This window comes from Ptychodera flava, chromosome 16, assembly GCF_041260155.1.
Source record: "Ptychodera flava strain L36383 chromosome 16, AS_Pfla_20210202, whole genome shotgun sequence".
Lineage (NCBI taxonomy): Eukaryota > Metazoa > Hemichordata > Enteropneusta > Ptychoderidae > Ptychodera > Ptychodera flava.
Window position 1 is genome coordinate 36148870 of NC_091943.1, and position 14062 is coordinate 36162931.

The 14062-nt window shown below is 38.1% G+C and overlaps 1 protein-coding gene across 1 annotated transcript in view; it reads right to left on the bottom strand.

Moving 5' to 3' along the window:
- The window catches only part of LOC139114711 (juvenile hormone acid O-methyltransferase-like), an 88729-nt gene that overhangs the window by 67635 nt on the left and 7032 nt on the right, over nucleotides 1-14062 (bottom strand). The window contains exon 2 of the mRNA XM_070676584.1: nucleotides 940-1084. Within this exon, the coding sequence (XP_070532685.1) occupies nucleotides 940-1084 (145 nt within the window). The remainder of the gene's footprint in view (nucleotides 1-939; nucleotides 1085-14062) is intronic.

Consider the following 14062-nt stretch of genomic DNA (forward strand, 5'->3'; position numbering starts at 1 on the left):
TTGTGCATCCATGAACTTGTACACAGAAGTCTATGACTACGATATTGAGTTTGTACATGTTTATATGAAAAATGTACAACGAAAATATATTTGAAGTCGCACATACTGTAGCTCTACTTTCTCGCATTCAGAATACTACTTCTTCAGTTTTACATCGAAAGCATTATAATGCCATGTAAGTATATTATCTTCTGATCTGGCCGAAGTGTTGCGAACCATCTGGAAACAGTCTTCTAGAAAATCGTCATGTAATTCAACTGGCATGAATTCCAAGTGCGTCATCAAAGGTCTTATAAAGGCTATTGGAGTAAGGGACGGAGTACATAATGACTTTATTTTCTCTGTACACAAATATGTCAATTGCTTCGGTATCACTACATTCCCGACAAAGGGAAGATAATGAGCACATTGACATGGTAGGTGTGTGTGCTTTCATGATGTGGTTTGAAAAAGAGTAACTACAGACAATACGAAAAGAATTTTCTCAGGATTAATCAAAGCAAGAGTATCAAAACTCTAGTCATCTTTCGCAGAATATATTGTGCACTGTGGTAAACGTATCAGTATTAGTAATATGGAGAGACATTGCCTGATTTTCCAAATCATCATTTTGTTTGGTTTATTACAACAATGTGATACAGCCCTTAAATACACGTTTGACTTACATATTCGTAGGAGAAATAACACGGATTACTACAAGTTTAAGTGAAGCTTTTTCCACAGCGTTTGAAAAGAATGGAAGTTTAGGTCATATTTCAATACAGTTGCACGTTTGTTACATTTCTTCATGATTATAACAACAGTATATTAATAGTAATTGTAATTTACCTACTAACATTTCATGTATTATCAAATTTGGCACTATTATTTTATTAATTTGAGGGGAAAGTACTAAAAAGTACACGTGGATGACAGTGAAGACACATTAAAACGGATTACCTTTGTCTTCCTCTTTTGTGTCCGCTGAATAGCCGAATTTGCTGAGTTCAATAGTCCGTGGATATTTCTTAAAACCACTTCTTGAAATTAATTCATTCAAATCATCGAAACTTCCGAAGAACGAACAATAGGTGGGTTGGAAACCCTAAAAATAATCATAGAAATCGAGATAATTACCAAAAAAAATCTAAAAACCCGTTTCTCGGAATTTCTTACCTGCTATCATATAAGCTAAGAACTGATCAGAGAACTCATACTTTACTATTGCAGAGCGTTTGATCACGGTCCCTCCATTTGTGGAGGGACCGTGGTTTAAGTTGCCAAGGATATCCCTTCATTAAAGGGATGACCAGTCGTCGGAACTTCTGCTGTTCGACTTTCTCGTTTACGAACATGCACGGTTTCTAGATGCATCACGTCAACATAGCTACAACATTTAAATTTTACTATAGTGTGTGCATTACGACAATTTAACATGTTTTAACTTTTATCAATCGCCTCAATTGAGAGCAGTTCCGACGACCCTTTCCTTTTAAATAATAAGTATCTTTTAAGGTATCAAAATCCACTCATGACCAATATCTGTATATCTGGTGTTACATTTTCGGTCAATGACATAATTAATAAAAGGCGGGAACAATCCACATTTCAAAGGCTTGCAATCGAAGGAAACTTCTTGATGAAGAATATGTAAATTAATTTTGCTTTTCAGTTATGTCACAGACAGAGTCGGGGAAACTTGCAAATTGAAGGGAGGGGTCGTCCCCTCTGCGGATACGCGTATGGCACCCATACTGTTGCTATGCAGAATATATCCCAACTTCCCTTGTGCATATCCAAATTTTTTAAAACACCTGCTGTACCGAAACTTGTGATCACATCCGAATCAGCTTCATAATAAAAACGAAAGCATACAACAACGTTTTTTGGCTTAGTCTTGCAGTGATTGGAAAGCTGCAAAACTTGTAAACATGCATCAAATGCTGGATTTGCTTCACATTTGTACGATATTCATCGCCAATTTCTTTGAAGAGACAATGTTTATCGAGAAGAAAGTCGCGCAGCTGCCGATGAGACGATCCTTCTCTTTATTGTACTTGGGCCTCAGCCCAAGTACATTTGTTTTCATTCCGTGGGAAAAAACTCTGTAAGGTATAACCATTTCTGGCTGAGACCAGGAGGGCAAAATGTCTTGGCTTCATCTTTCTTGGCATAATAAATGGCGTAATGATGTTAACTGAATGGAAGTGCTGCTCTCAGCCAGTCTTGAATAAGTGAGATGTGAATATTAATGCTTCTCTATCTGAGTTTTTGCCACAAAATCTTCTGAATATAATCAAAATGTGCATCGAAATGCAACAATTAATGCACCCTCCGTTTCCTAGGCGATGGCACGACCCTTGCTACACCCACTGGACGAGCCAAAGTGGGAGGGGTAATTTCAGTTTGGTTGAACAGGAGGGCTCGAGACCAGAATTTAACATTTAAACTTGAAACATGTTTAATCGCTGACAAGATGTGGACTAGTCTTAATCAAAGTGAAAGAGTGAAAAGGAAAGGTTTTATATCCCGGACACAATGAAAAACATTACGACTGGAAACTGTACCCCCAGTTGAGAATAGTAATGCCCACAGCGATGGAGAACACTTATCCTTGAGCTGAGAAAACCAGACCATCATTTCGAAATAGAGCTGCAGATTCGAGAAGCTCGTTCAAAATAGCTAGGTACACCCCATAAAGGGGTGGTTTCGAGTTTTGAGGGCAATTTCGCCTCCTTCATATAGAATCGTACGTTTGTTTTCCAGGAGAACACACCATTTGACACAAAATTTGCATGTAAAGGGGTCGCCAGTAAGCACGTGGTCAAATCTGGCATAAGAAACAATATGAAATGTTGGGTAAAGCCAGTCCAAAATAAACTGATTTGAACTTTTGTGTTTTGTAATTTATACCACTGCAGTAACATTACCTTTTTTTGACAACATCACACAATGTAATACGTTTTGAAACTGAATACTCCGACGTATTCTGTGTCTCCTTTGCTAAAAAATACGGTATGCCGATTACCATGTAAGGAGATGATGACGTCAAGACAGATTTGCAGTGCGTTTGGTCCTGGATGGTGCACGAAGTTTTGTCAAGGTGGCTTGTGTATTTATTTCCTAAATGGGAGAGATTAGGGTCGATCTAAACGAAGGCCGAAGAATGTTATGATACTCTAAGTGAGCTGAACTCTAACGCGAATGGTTGGATAATTTGGAGGATGTCTAGAATGATCTCGTCTCATTAAGATTATTTGGCGGTCAGTATTGAATTTCAACTGCGTCACAAGTTTGCGAAATGAGTATTCCGTCGAACGGTCAACGAACGATATTTTAGAAATCTGGAGACATGGCACATCGCATTTTTATTTTATATTTTATATTTTACAAAAGATTTAAGAAGCAGTGATTTTGTCGAAAATTCTGAAAAAAATATATGAAAATTTGATCGCGAACACATTTTCACGTTGGGGTCAACTAGCCCTGCGTACGATGCTGTGTGTTCCGCTACAGCTAATCGCCCCGCTCACCACAGCCCTGCAAAGACCCGTACGTAGGGTCGGTGACTTCAAATCCATTTTGGGACTTGACGTAAAAAGCCAAATTACTGCCGAAATTCAGCGTTCTTGGCCCAAGTCGTATCCCACCCTACCTCAGCTACTCGATCGCTTCCAAAAATGACAGTCTTTTATTCACTTCTCGTAAATAACCGTCGATGTCGGCAACTCTCTCGCTAGCCCTGCGTACGATGCTGTGTGTTAGCTGTAGCACATAGCATCGTGCGCAGGGCTAGGGGTCGCAGCCATGTTGCCTCAAAACTTATTTCTGTCTGCACTCAAAACTCAAAAATGTCGGATATGAACCTGAAAAATCGATGCAATTTCGTCAAACTTCGGCGAAATTTCAGCCTATAGACAAAATTTCATCCAGGTAAGGTAAATTTACTGAAATTTGATCGACAAATAATCCTGAGCTTGAACGTGACAGCTCGCCTTCTCCGGGAAGTCAAGCATCCAGCTAGCTGCACATACAGAGTTGCCCATATGGCCAGGTTTATGAGATTGTTTTCAAGCGACGGTGGCAGAACGTACGGGGCTCTGGATATGAACCTACCGCCGGTGTAGCTGTAATAACTGTTGCGTTGTTTTTAGTGCCCACGGACGAAGTCCTGGGGGAGTTATAGGTTTGGTCATGTCAGTCCGTCGGCCGTCCGTCCGTCCGTTCACGCAGATATCTCAGACATGCCCTGGTCAATGTCTTTCAAACTTTGCACAAGAATAGTACCCAACCCATACAGATGCACGTCGATTTGTTTCACAATGCGATCGAATTTGGCCGTGTTAGAGGACTTTTTAGTTTACACCTCCATAGACTCCCATGTATAAGGCCAAGAAAAATAAAAATTTAGTTTCTCATCGTATTCATATTGCCTAAAGGATGCAGTGACACAGTTTTTTGTCCCCACGGATAAAGTCCAGGGGGCTTATAGATTGGGTCATATCCGTCCGTGAGTCCATCAGTGAGTCCATCGGTTCACGCAGATATCTCAGACATTTTGACAAAATATCATGTGACCTTGGTGACCTTTGACCTCAAATATACATTATTGTCCATAACTCAGTAACCACAAGTGCTAAACCTTTCATATTTGGTATGATGGGACACCTTATGACGCCACATATTGTACCATTAATTATGCGCATATCTTATTTTGAGCGAGCCAATAGAGCTAGAGGTCTGATTTTTGGTATATAGGGATAACTTAGCAATATAATTTGTTTGACAAAACGTCACGTGACCTCAATGACCTTTGACCTCAAATATACATATTTGTCCACAACTCAGTAACCACAAGTGCTACACCCTTCATATTTGGTATGATAGGACACCTTATGACACCATATATTGTACCTCATTAATTATGCGCATATCTTATTTTGAGCGAGCCAATAGAGCTAGAGGTCTGATTTTTGGTATATAGGAATAACTTAGCAATACAATTATTATGACAAAATCTGACGTGACCTCAATGACCTTTGACCTCAAATATATATATTTGTCCACAACTCAGTAACCACAAGTGCTACATCCTTCATATTTGGTATGATAAGACACCTTATGACACCACATATTGTACCTCATTAATTATGCGCATATCTAATTTTGAGCGAGCCAATAGAGCTAGAGGTCTGATTTTTGGTATATAGGAAAAACTTAGCAATACAATTATTTTGACAAAATGTGACGTGACCTCAATGACCTTTGACCTCAAATATATATATTTGTCCACAACTCAGTAACCACAAGTGCTACACCCTTCATATTTGGTATGATGGGACACCTTATGACACCACATATTGTACCTCATTAATTATGCACATATCTAATTCTGAGCAAGCCAATAGAGCTGGATGTCCGATTTTTGGTATATAGGGATAACTATAGGGTAGAAATCTAAATATGCCCATCTAAATATTAGACATCTACCATCGAGAACAAAAGAAATTTGCTGTAATTTGAATATTTAAGGAGTTTAAGCAATTTCCACTATAAATAAAGAACCCCTGCCTCAAACTCCACAAAAGTTGCTAGACATATTTTGCCGTTGTCATGCATTGCTTCGTTTAATAACCAGTTAATCAAATGCCTAATTGACAGGAGGAAATTCAAGACCATATTTGAATAGTAGTATATATTGTCCTCAAAATTACTCTATCACGGCCCAAGTACTCATTGCCTTCAGCAATACTGCCTTGTTAATATTGTTTGTATAAGTAATGCCAAACATATTTTTGGTTGGCACATCCATCCATGTCATCCATGAAAAATAATTATAGATACCTTGAAAAACTTCCTCCATTTGTTCAGTTTCATACTTCCATGATAAACCTCATGAAAGTTCTGCTTCTCGCCTCGGACGATATTAACTAAAACCGACCCTTTTTCCTTAAGACACCAATGAATGTTTCGGAACACTGTTTCTTTGTCTTCCGTCCATTGAAGAGCCACATTGGAGGAAACCTTTGTGAAGGTTTTATTCAAAGTGACTGAAGTTGCTCTGAAGAGACATAGCGTCAGCAACAAGGAATTTTGTTTTTCCATCTACAGAGTTGTTATGCTGTGCAAAGTCGATAGCATTAGCCGAGATGTCGACTCCTGAAAGTCAAAAATATAAAAATATGTTCGTCCAGTTGTACCGAGTGTCATGCTCGAGTACTGTGATGTTGAACTGACAGTCAGAGTAGGCAGACTATCTACATCCATAGCATATGGCGTGTCAAAACTCCTTGTGGTGTTTTTTTGTATATCCCCCTTAAAAAATAAAAGCAAAAAAAATCAATCTTTCTCTGACAACTCTTGCCTGACTATTTGCAAGCTCTTGTATCACGTCAACGAACGACTGTTCGTAATTAAACAAAACATGATTATATCTCTGAGGTGATGAAAAACACACAATTCATTCAACTTTGAAAGAGCCACCGGGGTAGAACAAACCAACTGTCAAATACCCTTGATCAACACAGATATTGCACAACCTGTAATCCACTCATGACATTCTGTAAATTTTAAAGGATCTAGAGTTCTTCAGATAACTTGTATCAATATCTGCCTCCTCTGTTGAACATTCCTATTAGCTTAAGAAAGAAAACCTAGTGCGGCTAATATAGGAAACTCAACAACATAATTTATGTCCTCGGTGGACTGAAACTTCGGATTCAGCCGTGTACGGGCGCTATATGTAATATAGTGTATGCTTATATCCTTCGATGCACGCTATTTCAGAAAATTTAAAGTACGTTACTCGTCAAAATATTTCTTGGTAGACGTCATCATTTCTCGCAATATATAAGGTGCTTACACACAATGTAAACCCATGTACGTATAGTGGATCATGCCACGAAAAATTCACAAAGACATGTATGACATTGGTTTTCGGTCACAAAGTAAAAAGAAGATTTCAATGCACGAACGTGGACACTAACGGTATACCCTTTTTACGATGCAGATACGTTTTTCTGACAAGGACCTGCATATAAGCAAATGGATAGAACTATGGTATACAGATACTGAGTATAAAACGCTATCATGTAAAAATTTAACGAAAATACACGTTGCTTATAAGTGCCTCATTTCAGGGCTTCAGTGCCCCATTTCAATAAGCTTTCATAGAAATGTCTCTCCTACAAAGGCTATTTGTAGATAGTCTGTGAGAGGACAATCATATCTACCCAGAGAATTACCAGCTACAAGAGAACACTTTTTGTCAAAAGCGTCAGAGTAAAGAAAATAATTACTGTTGTGCCCCGAGGAAGGCAAAGACTTTGCAAAACTTGACATGCCGATTGACAGTATCGAACGCATTAAGACGATTGGAATAAATTTGGGATAATTAGATGGCGAAGTAATGTCGATTTAATCTGCAAATGTTATCGCATCTGCTTTTCTTTTTAAGTTGCACAGTTGTTTTTGTGAGTAATTTGTAACATCGCAACGCAGTGTGCGAAATTAAGAGAAAATAGCTTCAGGTCATAAGGACCTGCACCAAGCCAAAGCTTCAGGTCCTTAAAGAAAACTGCCGGTCCTCAATAATGGCAGTTGTTAACGACCATTAAAGTCAACTTCTCCACCAATACTATGCTTTTGAATGTTGTAATATTTAATTTTTCATGTCCTTTTATCAATAGAGTCAGTAAGTATTCACTCCAAAGGACTATTGTTCACATAGATTGCAGAATAGTGTAGGTGAATGATCATGAAATATTCATGTACATGATCTGACATGATCTGGAATCTGAAAAAGATCACAGCCCTCATCTTCCTCACTGTCATGCGCACACATTTATCAATGTTTTCCACCACGGGGGGGGGGGGGGACTACGGGACTAACAGGAGAATTTGACATTTTTTCTAGCCATGTCAAATCCCCCACTCTCGGACTATAAAATGATGTCAAACACCCAGGGGCCGGGGAATACAGGCTCATGCACTGGCTACATGTGGCTGATGAAAGCGAGAAATTTTGTCTATCGTAACTTTCTATGGGGAATGGTGTTCTCTACATTGCTGTGCACAATAGCGCTGTTCACGGTTACACGTTTGTTACTAAATATAGCTGTACGCGCGCGACATCAGACACGCAGCTTGAAATGCGGACAAATCTTATCAATGTTGCATACATGGCCGTTTTTGCAGCTTGCCTCTAGAGTCGTGAATATGCCTTTTAGTATTCATTGTTACACTAGCAGTCGCCTACTAAGATTTGTTTTCGTCGATTTTGCATGCGCAATTTCAAAAGCGTAATCTAAAAATGCGGACAAATATTTATTTTTGCAGTGACGTAAACTGTGAACAGTCCTATTGTATACTACACCAGGGCATGTGATATTGTGATTTGAAAATGGTTGGCGAGCTGAAATAATCGCAATCATACCAATCCATAATCCAATAACACTAGGTCAAAATTTGTAAGACAATAGTTGTAAACATAGACACAAAACAGCACAGAACAGACAGTAAATAGACGGTACACAAACAAAGTCAAATTCATGAAAGAAAGATATATGGACCTCTGGCCAAAAGACCAAGAAGTGATGTCAGGTGTTTCGAAAATAGTAAGCGCATCCTGCCCCACATGTGGCACCCGCCATATATCAATCTTTAAGTCAGATAGGTAGTGGTCACTAACTAAGGCCCATGTCACCGATGCCATCAGTGATCATTTGTCGAAGAGAGATATTGTATTTATCTACCAGCTTGCGATACCTGCCAAAAAGCGTTTGAATGTAGAGACAAGTCTTGCTCTGGTGTAACCTTGATTTAAAAGTTTGTAAGAGAGATGGCCATGTCTCTCTACAAAATCACCATATGAACTGCATGCTCTTGCATATCGAATAAGCTGGGAAATGTATACCCCATAAGCAGGTGAGAGTGGAATATTACTGATGAGGTGTGGAAAATTGATTATACTAAAGTTGAAATCATCTCTCTTGTCATATAGCCTAGTAGAAAGGTGACCATTAGAGTCAAATTCAAGTAAAATGTCCAGATATGAAGCAGAAGAGGCCGTTTCTGTAGTTTCTTCAATCTCCAATTCTGGAGGATAAATCATAGCGAGATATTTATTTTGAAAAGTACTTCTGAAATAAGCCAACGCAAGTGGTAGAAGAGTGAGTGAACAACTTAGTATCCTGAAAAACAGTCATGAGTATAAAGAACACGATTGGAACTAATTTGGGATAATTGGATTGGCAACATTTCTCAAGAATTTTAGAAAATTGTCGAATATTACACCATATTTGCTTACCATCTTTAAGATTTTATTCAAAATTTATGATGCTGTTGAAATGTTATGAGTAAGAATTAGTGCATGATAGTGTCTAATTGCAAAATTGTTCAAAACATATGAACAATATTCATATTTGAATGAAAATATAAGAGTTTGTCAGTAGTTTCTTCATTACTGAAACAATAGTAATATATCTCAGTTTGTCACTTTCTCGACCAAAATGAAGCTTTTCGATTTGATTTAAAGTTAAGTCAGTCGAGTCATTTAAAATGTGCCCTGACTCAATTTAATGTTTATGAAGCCTTAAATTCAGGAAAAGTCAGGGGCATTTCAAAAGTGCCCTGACTCAAAAGTCGTCAAGTAGTGAAATTTTTAAGCATTTTGTCCTGTTTCTTTAGTACATTTACACAAAAATGAACTTATTTACACAAAAATGAGTCCGATGAAAGAGTTATGCAATAATCGTTGTGTTTTCGTTGTTTTGTTCGATGAGAACAATATTTCAAATTTTACACTATTTAATGATTTTGTAAAATTTCAGCTGTAAAATTTCGATTTCGTTACATTTCCCTAATAATTACTCTCATCCAATTTTCCCAAATTAGTTCCAATCGTGTTAAAGGGTAGTGTATGAATATTTTTTATGCAAACATTGATCACTACGACTTTTTTATTGTAATGTAAAACAGTAGGGAAAAAATACTTGGTAGGTATTTTGATATGACGTATGGATTACTTACAAATTTGAAAATAAATAAATAAATATGCTTAAATGTGGCATCTGTTGCATTCATTAAGAACAGATGAAGTTATACTTTTAATTAACAGGATAAGTATCGTAACTTTTTTCTCGATTATAGAAATTGCAGACAACATGAATGGCACACGTCGCCACTCGCGGAATCCGGAAATGAATGCATATTTTCTGATCGAAAAGTTTGCTGGGTCTCATCGCCCTTTGAAAGCTTAAAGTTATTAAAATGACTCTGAAAGTATGGCAGACCTCGATACTGCTGAAAACCACCGATCAGTTAATCAGTTAATCGGTTAATCAGTTAATGATACCGTAAAATCTTAAAAGACGTAATTTTTTTAGACATTTTATAGGCCTACAGTCCATTATGACGCTGAGTTTTGTCTGCCTGTCGTAAAACGGTATACATCGAAAAAATTTGAAGCCCTACTCTCGGCCTCTGAGAGTGTAAACGACGGATCGTGCAACTCGACAAAACTGTAAACGATAAGGTCGCTCTGTTTATAATGTACACTTGTTATCACGATATATCGTGGTAAAAGTCGGCCTGTGAACTTTGGTTAATAGTCCGTTGGCCGACCTCGTCTATTGTGTCAAAAATGCCAGATGGTCCTGAGGATAATTTTTCATCAGTACCAATGAAGGTTCCTTGCATACAATATATAGAAATATCCATGTTCTACTGCCGAATCTTGAATAACCTTGGCAAGAATTTCAGGTGAAAATTAAATAAAAAATGGTAGACGCAGACAAGGGTAAAGGTCACTATACCGTCATGTAATATAACAAACATTTTTCATTGGCGGCAACTGCAGGAGGGCAATCAAGGTAGCCAATCAGATGTTACTTTACTTAGTAATTAATATGACTGCCTCTACTGCTACGCAGTATGCTTGCCATGTCGTCGAGACAAAAAAGAAAGGAGCCAATTTTCTCCTTTACAGTAAAATCACGGGCAAAGTTGCTGAGAGTAGTGAAGTATGGATAAATTCCGATGGCGTTGAGAAGGAGGTCGCTCAACGATTACTCGGTGAATGCCGAGATCAAGGCTCGGTCGGCTACCATCGTGTATGTTGTCAACGTTTCACGGATAAACGCCGCCGCACTCAGAGTTAGGTGCGGAATTCCTGAAAGCCAATTCTAAACTACGTGTGTTCCCTATGGGAGCTAAACTAGCTACAAACGATAAACACAGCAAAAACCCCCGATAATTATCACTTTCTAAATATCGTTCTCAGTTTCGAAAATAGCTCTAGTTTAGAAAGTCGGGCTTGGAGTAGAAAAAAAATTTCCAGGGATATATCGGATAAAAACGATAATTATCACATTCTAAATATCGTTCTAAGTTTAGAAATTAGCTGTAGTTTAGAAATTTTAGAAGGTCGGGCCTGAGGTTTAACATTTTTTCCAAGGATATATCGGATAAAAACGATAATTATCGCTTTCTAAATAGCGTTCTAAGTTAAGAAAATAGCTCGTTTAGAAAATCGGAGTTGGAGTGAAAAATGTTTTTCTAAGGATATATCGGATAAAAACGATAATTATCACATTCTAAATATCGTTCTAAGTTTAGAAATTAGCTGTAGTTTAGAAAGTTTAGAAAGTCGGGCACGAGGTTGAAAAATTTCTTCCAAGGATGTATTGGATAAAAACGATAATTATCACTTTCTAAATAGCGTTCTAAGTTAAGAAAATAGCTCTAGTTTAGAAAGTCGGCGTTGGAGTGGAAATTTTTTTCCAAGGATAACGTCGGATAAAAACGATAATTATCACTTTCTAAATAGCGTTACTAATTTAGAAATTAGCTGTAAAGTCGGAGTTTGAGTGAAAATTTTTTCAAAGGATATATCGGATAAAAACGATAATATATCGCTTTCTAAATAGCATTCTAAGTTAAGAAATTAGCTGTAGTTTAGAAAGTCGGAGTTGGGGTGGAAAATGGTTTACAAGAATATACAGGATATATACGATAAACGATAATTATCACTTTCTAAATATCGTTCTAAGTTTAGAAATTAGCTGAAGTTTAGAAAATCGGGCCTTGGGTGAAAAAATTTGTTAAACGATATCGGATAAAAACGATAATTATCACTTTCCAAATAGCGTTCTAAGTTTAGAAATTAGCTGAAGTTTAGAAAGTCGGGCCTTGGGTGAAAAAATTTGTTCGAGGATATATCGGATAAAAACGACAATTATCACTTTCTAAATAGCGTTCTAAGTTTAGAAATACCTGAAGTTTAGAAAGTCGGGCTTGGGTTGAAAAAATTTGTTCGAGGATATATCAATAAAAATGATAATTATGTAAGGGTAGCTCATACCCCCAACTGGGACCGCCAACTGGGACTCCCAGTTGGCTTAAAATCACTCTGGGACCGGTCCCAGTTCGCTTCTGGGACCGGTCCCGGTTGGCCTCTAGGACTGGTCCCAAGCGGACTGGGACCGGTCCCAGAAGCGTAGCTCGACGTAACTGGGACCATTATGATTGCCGGGAAACACACTTGTATCAAATGAACTGTACCATGGAGGTAAGGTACCTCCATGCTGTAATGACGAAACCATAATATTAATGGGAAAGAAGTTTCCCATCCCACTATGTGCCTTTTTTAGCAATTGTATGCACTTGTTTTATTCATATTCTCTGTGCTGTTGTGAAAATTATGTATGTTTTTTGTGTGGGAAAGCTAACATCTCCCTGTTTCATCTAGGACAGTCACGTCTCATTTCAATCTGGGACTCGTAGCTCCATAGAGCTATGACAGACATACAGACTGAAATAGAAAACACTGAGACAGCGTATACTATATAGCTACTAGCTGTCAATGAAGTTTTGAAGCAGTGCATGTTGTTGACTTGTATATTCAAAACCCTTTGTCTTAAAATGTAATGGGACTATTATCACCTCATTGATGTCTATTTTTTCCTTGCATAACAATGAAATGATCGATTCTGCTGTACTAGTACATGCACGCACTAATAGTTGCCCCTCTCCTATTTATGTCTATCTGTCAGAAATATAACTAGGTCCAAATTAAGATATCAGTCATATACTGCAAGTGAATTGCAATTCTATTAAAACACAGCGGGTTTTCGTTCAATGTTTTGTTTGCTGTTTTTAATGTAATGAAAGCCTTGATGAGTTAATTGCTAGTCTTGCACAATTATTTTCATCTCCTTTTTCATCTGATTCAGTACACAGTCTCTCTATCAACGTGATCCGTGCAGTAAGATTTCAACACACACCATAGCACAGGACTTACTAGTGCTAAGAATGAGTACATCGCAGTAAGACCAAAGTAATCAAATTCTTTGTTTAGCGCCCACTCAAATGTTTCGAAACATGAGCGGGAAGGCAGTACTAAAACACATACAAGAAAATCAAAACACACGTTATATTTTCTTGATTATTTCCATGTAACAACATAAGTGTCTATACAAAATCATCAGAAACTTCCTTTCATCGCAATCATCATAAGTTATACTACAAGATGTGAAATTTTGTAAACAGGAAAGCTACTCAGTAAAATCCTATTCAAGCCATTGGCAGTAGAAAAAACCCTAGAATGTGCACACAGATGCAAAACAAAGAATTAAATTACTTTCAAATTGGCCTTTAATAGTTGGGATCTATTATGTGTCGCGTATACCTACGATCATGGCAGAGTAAAAAGATGAAAACATTAACAGATTGTTAGTATGAAGTACCAGTAACTGGGTTTTTTCATAGTGGTGCTAGTTCACAAATTGGATGTGTCCCTGAAGTGTACTGGGACTGATCCTGGAGGCCAACTAGGACCGCGGCCGCGGTCCTAGAGTTAATTTTGAAGCCAACTGGGACTGGTCCTGGAAGCCAACTGGGACCGGTCCCAGAGGCCAACTGGGACCAGTCCCAGTTCGCTTCTGGGACCGGTCCCAGAAGCGAACTGGGACCAGTCCCAGAGTGCATTTTAAGCCAACTGGGAGTCCCAGTTGGCGGTCCCAGTTAGGGGTTTGAGCTACCCTTACATACCTGGCTATTTTCTAAACTTAGAACGATATTTAAG